This window comes from Enoplosus armatus, chromosome 11, assembly GCF_043641665.1.
Source record: "Enoplosus armatus isolate fEnoArm2 chromosome 11, fEnoArm2.hap1, whole genome shotgun sequence".
NCBI lineage: Eukaryota > Metazoa > Chordata > Actinopteri > Centrarchiformes > Enoplosidae > Enoplosus > Enoplosus armatus.
The window spans coordinates 5241201-5249493 of NC_092190.1; the positions used below are offsets into that span (position 1 = coordinate 5241201).

Genomic DNA, 8293 nt, shown 5'->3' on the forward strand with positions numbered 1-8293 from the left:
TGCTTAATTAATTGTGTCTGATTTTATTTACTGGTCGCTTTGTGGTGCTGCTGTGGAGTAAACTAGAAAAGTTCTGTATGAGTAATAGTTATATGTGTTTGTTTCTGTGCAGGGTGCCATGGTGGCTCAGAGGTTGGGTCCATGTTGGTGTGGGATTCCTCTTTGTGCTCCTGTTTCCTCTTACAGTCCAAAGACAGTTTAGATTAAGTAGAAATTGGTGTGAATGTGTTTGACTGTCTAAATCTAGACAGGATCTGCCTTTTGCTCAGTGCATGCTGGGACAGGCCGGCCCCACACAACCCTGAAATGGATGTGGTTTCAAAGACGGATGGATGGATTGATGTGTTTCTGTAGGCCTCTGTGGTGCTCAAGAAAATATAATGACCTTATTGTACTGTAATGATGATGAATGATGTTACACTATGGAAAGTGTCTGGTAGTCCTGAGGGAACCCTGTCCATGGATGTTCAAATTTGGTGATTTTTAATTTTTCAGATACACTGAAAGATTAAATGTACCTTTTATGGACTAGACATAGTCTCCTACTTCTTACGTTACATTAATGGCTACAAACCATTAACAAACCTATTTGATTATCTGAAAAATGCATCGCATTAAAGCAAAAAAAGGTTTTCCCAGGACAGTGAAGATATACTGTATAGAAACACCTCTCAGTCTAATGCAATTCAGTTTGCAATAAAGTTGGATCAGCACCTCTTTACAACAGTTTCAACAACAACAACAACAACAACTGTGTATTATGTTCATAAATGGTGTATTTTAAGAAGAGTAGGTGTAATCAACTACAGCTCCAGCCTGCACCTCTTTTTAAATAGATTCATTATATTGTGGCTCCATAAGCACTTTTGTACACTCCTACACTGTTTTCATTTTTCTGTTACATATGTCTAGTTTTAGTGAGCTTAAAGAACATAATACAGATTGATCAATGGCTCCAACTTCTTACTGACTCCAACTTATTATCAAATATTATTTTTTTTATTAAACAATTGCACGTACAACAAACAACGCATGTAATTGCACATATAATATCATTCAAAAGTACCAAAAAATCCTTGTGCAAGTCTCAGTCGAGGGTGAAGAAATGGAGGACAGTGGGCAACAGCAGGTCACATGTAATCCCTGTAAAAGGAGTGTTGAACACCAAACACGACGTGGTTGTGTCACTGCACGACATCACATGCACCCCATGTGTGAAAGACTAATTTGATGTAAGAGCAAACACATTAAAGAAGGTCTTTGTGGAGGGAGTGTGTACTCTAGCGGTGTTAGAAGGTGCTGTTCTGCCGAGCCAGAAAGTAATCCATTTTCTTTTTCCTTTTAGGTTTGAAGAGGACGTAGATGAAGACAGAAACCACAGCCAGGAAGCAGGACACGGCCACTGCAGCCACCACCAGCCATGTAAATGTGGAGTCTGCAAAGAGAGAGGCAGAGGTAAATGAATGTGTTGATATAGAGGCCACTGGTTGCCTTGATCATCGCAAAGGATAAATCCAGTGTATTAGAACTTGGACTATTGGGTATATTGGTTACGATAACGTGTTCTAAGTTATTTACTGAGATCTTGGAACATGGTGACATTGTTAAAACAAAGTCATATTGGGTAAGAAACAAATGCAAACCTCCAGTTTACCCAAACTTATTTGGAAAAGAAAAGGCAAACATTAAAATTATCTTATTATAATTGGCTAAACTGTTGGCTTGTTTACAGCCTGTCAAATCCCCTGACTGCTTACTGGCAGCAATTACTTCAGTGAGTACAACGTTATCACGTTATCATAATCGACACGAACACTAGCCAAATTGACAAAAATATGACATACTGTTAGTATGTGTTTCATGTTTCATTTTACATCATAAGTATTTGATAAACCTGATTGACCTTATTTAAGTGTTTCGGTAGTGCTCTCTCATTTACACACTGTATACACACACTGTACACAGACACACACACACACACACACACACACACACACACACACACACACACACACACACACAACTCACCCTCTAGGTGAAGCTGTGCGATAACTTCCTGTCTCCCTCCTTGGTTCTCAGTGACGCACTTCAGCTCCGTCGTCACGTCTTCTTCCATCATCGCTACAACAACTAGCCTCAACTCAATCTGGCAGCCTTCCAACACCCTGGTTACCCTGGAAACATTGAGACAGACTTAGCCAGGTTGGAAATCCCAACACACAGAAAGGGACAATCAAAGTCAAGAAGGTCCATTCCAAAGTGCTTCCCTAATGGCAGCAAGTGAACGGGTGATTTGTAGGTATTTGTGTGGGCTCCAAAGTACATTATTACCTAGTGAAGCCAACGTGGAAGTACCTTAAACCTGCATTCTTTCTAATGGCTTGATTTATTACCTCAGTAAACATTTTTCAAATGACTTTATGGTCTCAGTTGCTAGTTTCAAGTCTTCTTCAATACAGCATGATGTTTATTTTGTAAATTATTGTCCTATTTAGAGTAAAACAGACGATAAAGCATGGGGCATGTTTTAGGGCAGGGCTACATTGTGATTGACAAGTCGCTACCACGGTGACCTGTCAATCAAGATAGAGGCATTTGATTGGACTAAAAGGCACTCTCAGGAGTCGGCTGTTCATTTTTTTTTCCAGTACATACATAAGTACATTTACAAGCTAACTTTGTTAGCAGCTACTTCACACAGCGGAGCCAGGAGCCAGGTGCAGTCAGGTTGCCGGTATAGGAAGGCATATTGTCTTCGGGATCTCAGGTTTCAGTACTGAGAGGAAATATCTATTAAAATCAAATCAGCAATTACCTCCTTCCCCCCTGCAGAGCTCGCCCATCAAGGTATGATGACTCCACCGATTGGCCATTGACCAGCCATGTGACCACAGTGGAGTCTGCCATTTGACATTCAGTGAGTACCTTGCAAAGCAGCTCCAGACCTGAACCTAAATGAAGTCAGAGGTTAATTGGTCTAAATGTTCCATCTATTCATTAAAGCATTTTGCAGACTTGATATATTAGGACTAATCATTTTTATCACTCACCATGCAGACTTTCAAAAATGGTTCCATTCAGTGGCGAGACAATCACAGGTGGTTGAAGTATTGGAGCTAATACACAGAGAAACGCATTTAATCAGTGACGTCAGTTATATTGTCCCCACAGGGAAATTTGGGTTCAACAAAGTAAAAAATGAACACCAAAAAAACTCACTGTAAACAGTGCTGCTGCTGCTGCTGCTGCTGCTGATTAGCCCGGGGTTAGAGGTCATGGAGAGGTCAGGCACAGTGGTAGTGACTGCAGGGTCTTGACCTTCACACATACACACAGATTTAGACAGATGTAAACACATCCAAACAAACAACTCTTCAAATGACAGCAACAGTGGCTCATTTCACACAATGATATTAATTCATGTCAGGCAACAGCTTTTTTTGTGCATGGGCGGATAAAGAGACTATGGGCCCCTGGGCAGAAACATGTAAAAGGCCCCCCACCCCTCCAACACAGGAGCAAGACACACTGACTGAAAATGACTACTGTAGTTTTTGTCATTATTTTGCATGTATCTGTGGTCGTGTTGAGACTCTTTGTGGTCATTTTGCGCATCTTTGCCGTCATGTACGTCTCTTTGTAGTCCTTTTGCATCTCTTTGCAGTAATGTTGTGTCTCCTTGTAGTCAGTGATTTTGCAACTCTTGGTGGTAGTTCTCTTGTAGTCATTTTGAGTGTCTTTGGGTCAATCAGGACAGCCCTACTTTTAACTGTGCTTTGTGACTTTGCAACAAGAAAAGTTAACAAACGTATCAAACAGAGACTCTAGCTGTGCCAGGCCCGTTCAGTAACCCATCCATATTTTTCTGGAGTTTTGGGGTTTTGCATCTTGTGCAGAGAATTGAGATTTAGTTGTCTGGTCCCTGTGGTGAAGCTAAGTCAGTGTGTTGCACCTATTAGGCCAGTAGAGGGCAGGGCACGCTAATGATTCATGGTATTATTGTGAAGAAGTAAACTAACCAATGAATTAATGTATATGATTATTTCTCATGATCATATAATACATTAATATTTGGTGATGTATGACATGCATTCTTTTATTTTCAAACTTTTCTAGTTGTACTGACTCAATCTGCAGATATTTATAAAATTAATATGTATTAACTTCATTAAATAAAATAAAAAATCAGTTAGTTTTTGTGTTATTATCATTAAACGGAGCAGAATTTGCATTACATTACATAAATCTTTACATTCATCCGCAAAACAAGTAACACCTTACAGCAGTGTGCTTCAAATAGCGCTGCATGCACAGTATGTGCAGGTTGGTCGTACTTTTACACCTGGCACTAATAATAAATATTATTCAATAATGGTCACCCCTCATTGATAAAACCTGCAATAGGAATGTCTGATTTTAGCCTACGCTCCTCAGAGTACTTCACAAAGGACATGAGAGGTGTTACCCACCTTGCACATGGAGCAGGATGACTCTGCTGACTTTGTACTGCTGGTTGTTGATGAGCACTCTAAGCTGGCAGGTGTAGACACCTGCATGGGATCGTTTCACTGTAGGGATATTTAGGTCACCTCTGTCCAGGCGGAAGGAACCCGCTTTGCCTTGCTGAAGGGCAGTGGGGCTGGAGTCCTGTCAGAAAACAACATGTTGCGTCAGTCACAGGGCGGGAGCAAGGCACTAACACTGAAACGGTTGAGGGTTCCTCACTAACCCTATCAAAATTCAAGTCAAGTTTAAAATGTATAACAATGACAGAAAATACGTTTTAGAAGATTAAAGTCAACCAACTAATCATTGACCTATTGGTGCTGATCGACAACCAGCATATGAAGTGTTTTTCCTCTCACCTTGAACCACTCTATGAGTCTGTCTGTCTCGTTGAAGTCACTTAGAGATGGACATGTTAACGGCAGATTCTCTCCCACTGTGGCCGAGATTGGATAGGACAGTTTCTCCATGTCAACAGAGCTGGACTCGTACACATATAGCATGATACTCCCAGTTACACAGTAGGTGTCATTTCTGGAGACAAAAGTAAGGACAAAAAATATTAAATCATGGGTAGCCAGAAAGTGTAGCAAGCAAAGAAGTCATTCTTTGAAGGCTCGAATCCTCATGACGGCAAGCATCTGCCCCATTGAAACCTGCTCTGTTCTTAACCTTTCTATGGAGGGAGGCGAGAGAAAGGGCAGCCTTTGGAAAGAGATTACCTACTTATTTAAATATGGATAAAACTTGAAGAATATTGCAGTGGTTTCCAGTGAGATTACATTTTATCGACTGTGTGTTTGGGGGGAAAAACCTCCAGCCGTGAAAAGAAATCTGTCTTGTCACTTATTGATTGCAAGACTGTCACATTTTTGAAGTCGCTATCTGCAAATGAGTAGTTCAGTAGAGCATAAAGAAAATGGCAGCACAGGTGAGGCAGAAGTCTTGATGCCTACCTGTAAGAGCAGATGTATTCCCCTGAGTCAGAAGCCTGAGCAGGGAGGAACCACAACTGTTTTTTACGCTGCTGGACACGTCCCTCGCCCTGATAGACCGCACCCTCTGTCCCATTGTCCTTGCTGATGAGGTACTTTGCTGTTGGGGGGTCGATGTTGCGTACTTCGAGCACTCTCATGAACATCGGGAAGGAGAGGATTATGGCCTCGCCCTCCACTCTGAATATCTGCACCTCTGGAGACACCAGGTAGCAGCCGTCTGCAGGGGAAACAACGGTTACAGCAACATGTTGTTTTGCTAATATATTAGGCCAGCATTGCTTAATTCTTTGAACACCTCATATTGACCATGCAGCGTCTTCTGGTATATAAAAACAGCCCAGCAATAGCCTGATGAGGTTAAACTCAACGTTTGATAATACAACATTCTGTTTCATGGCATTCTTCATCTCCACCTCATCCACTGTTTTCTTTGAAATAGATATTCTGATTTTCTTTGTAGTCACTTTAATCATGGCTTGGCCTATTTCACCAGTGAGAGTGAGCTAACTGTTAACAAGTCATTACTGTGACAAAAACTGCTGGATTATATATCTCAATATATGTATGTATAATACGACATTTATATATTTGGAGAGAGAGGCACTTTAAAATACTGTACAGACACAAACTTAGCCATTTGATCAGTGTCAGCTACATAATATACTGCGCGCTCACCTTTCATAGGCAGAGGAGGTAGTGGAGGTCGTCCGTAAACGTATTCAATGATGACCGCAGCAAACATCAAGACCAAGCGGGCCATGATGGCAGTCTGCAGTGACACAAAAATCTGAAATAAAAGATCCACTGACAAAATGTGTAGCGATGTCTAACTAGTGGGACATCTGAGAGAGCAGGATTTGTTCAGTGGCTTCCAGGGAAAACTACTGGGTTTAATATTAATAAGTAAATGTAAGAGAAGAACAAACCAGAGGAATAACAAAATGCCACTTTTCTCAACAAAACATTAAAGCTCTTGAGGACTAATGGAGGAAAACTAAAATGCAGACAAAGCGAGGAGTCGTGCCTGGTACTGGGATTGTGCCGATGTTGTTTCCCCAAGCAGCTTAGAGTTTTAAGGACGTTCAGCTTTAATTTAAAGTCTTTTGTAGATTGTAAAATTGTGACATCACGAAAGTCATCATCGAAATACCGGCACTCCCATTTATCCCGCCCTCATGCTCAGTGGCCAAATTTAACCACGGGGGTTTACCAACAGCAACACATGAGATGAGTCACTTTAAATGGTTAAAGGCCACTTATATCAGAGGTCAGCAATATTGACAACTAACAATAATAATAATAATAGAATACAAAATACATTAAAAAAAAACTTAAGAAATTCGAATAGTTGGTGTTAGTCCCAGTATCAAAGACATAGGTATAAGCATTAAACTAACCTAATTATTCTTAGATATTGTATTCTATCACATCCTAATTTAAAATGTTCTATGGTGGTCAAATTAGTTTCCACTCCACTGCTCTATTCTTTCTCCGTTTTAGCTGGGCTTTGTCAGACAGGAAGGTAAACTCTCGAGTTCGTGCAGAGACTATTTACCGCAGAGTTAAATCATCATTTCCATGGAAACAAGCTGATTTTCACTTCTGCTTCTGTTTCCTCGTCTGTGATAACAGCCTCAGCTAGCAAGTGATAAATCTTTTCCCTGATTCTCTGACTCCCGGATCAGTGTGTCATCAAAGGGCAATCCCATTCATAAAATCTGTGGGAGTGTCATTGTTTGAAATCTATACATGTGAGTCACAGTGCTGTCAGCGTGACGTTGTGTGGGGTTAAATGGAAACTTTAGCACATGCATTTAAAATGTGATCAATTAAAGCAAAAAATATCTACCTGAGATTATTTTTGATGATCAAACTCCTGACAATCAGTCATATGTTATGTGATACTGTATGTAGGAACTCTTCCTGGCTAATAAGTGAGAGATAATGAGCCAGTTTCAGTAGTCATCATTGCAGTACTTTGTCTGCCTTTGCATTCACAGTAAATATGATATTGCGTTGTTATGACAAAAATGAATATATGTACACAATGAATATACATATATGCATTTATGAATAATGGATTGATTATGTGGAATTATTGACTTATTAAATTTAGAAGCCACAGGCATGCAACATTTTCTATAATGTACGTTCAAAAGTTTATACACAAATTCTTTTTGCATTTTTGGATAAATCTCAATCTGTTGTTAATGACTTGAAGATGCTCTCAAATTCATGAACTGTATACAGTCTATGCTAAAACTAGGACATATAAGCAGTAGTACAAAAATATTAAAAAGTAGCAATACTACACTGTAAAAGGAATGCATTAAAAGTATTTATACAAACATAACATTGTAGTGTATTTTATACATCAACTGTATACAGTATAAAACATAAAAGCAATACTTATTCATACTAACCAAACTCTAAATAACATATCAACAAATACATACATTCAATACATGTACATACGAAAATATATATAAACTGTATGTATGTATATGCATACACACTTGCATATGATTACACACACAGCAGTACAGTATACTCACGGCGTACAGGTGAGCGTGGCGGGCCCGGCAGTGTGACACAGACAACAGACAGATGTGGTGACAGCGTGGACTGTAGCAGCATGTGGACAGTTTCCTGCCGGCTCAGGGGGAACCTGCGCTCTCTTTTCAAGGTTCCCACCCCTCTGAGATGGAAATTTCTCAGGTTTCCCAATGTAACGCAGTGTACTGTACAGCTCACCACTCATGTCTGCTGACTCCTCAGCACACACATAC

At 40.1% G+C, this 8293-nt stretch overlaps 1 protein-coding gene across 1 annotated transcript; it reads right to left on the bottom strand.

Annotated features, from left to right (window-relative positions):
* Positions 1 to 977: 977 nt before the first annotated feature.
* LOC139292500 (interleukin-1 receptor type 2) lies at positions 978 to 6267 on the bottom strand. The gene is made up of 9 exons (XM_070914851.1): positions 6180 to 6267; positions 5463 to 5721; positions 4866 to 5040; positions 4470 to 4647; positions 3220 to 3318; positions 3051 to 3116; positions 2816 to 2951; positions 2029 to 2174; positions 978 to 1435 (listed from the first exon to the last, which is right to left on the bottom strand). The coding sequence occupies exons 1-9, from the start codon at positions 6262 to 6264 to the stop codon at positions 1290 to 1292; spliced, it is 1290 nt and encodes a 429-aa protein (XP_070770952.1). The 5' UTR covers positions 6265 to 6267; the 3' UTR covers positions 978 to 1289.
* Positions 6268 to 8293: the final 2026 nt, after the last annotated feature.

Bases quoted from the DNA above. Each gene is read 5' to 3' on its own strand.
- LOC139292500 (XM_070914851.1), bottom strand. From the start codon at position 6,264: ATGGCCCGCTTGGTCTTGATGTTTGCTGCGGTCATCATTGAATACGTT. The intron at 4,648-4,865 runs GTGAGAGGAAAA...GTTTTCTGACAG, and splicing joins GACTCATAGAGTGGTTCAAG to GACTCCAGCCCCACTGCCCT. The intron at 3,117-3,219 runs GTGAGTTTTTTT...TCTGTGTATTAG, and splicing joins CAGCAGCAGCACTGTTTACA to CTCCAATACTTCAACCACCT.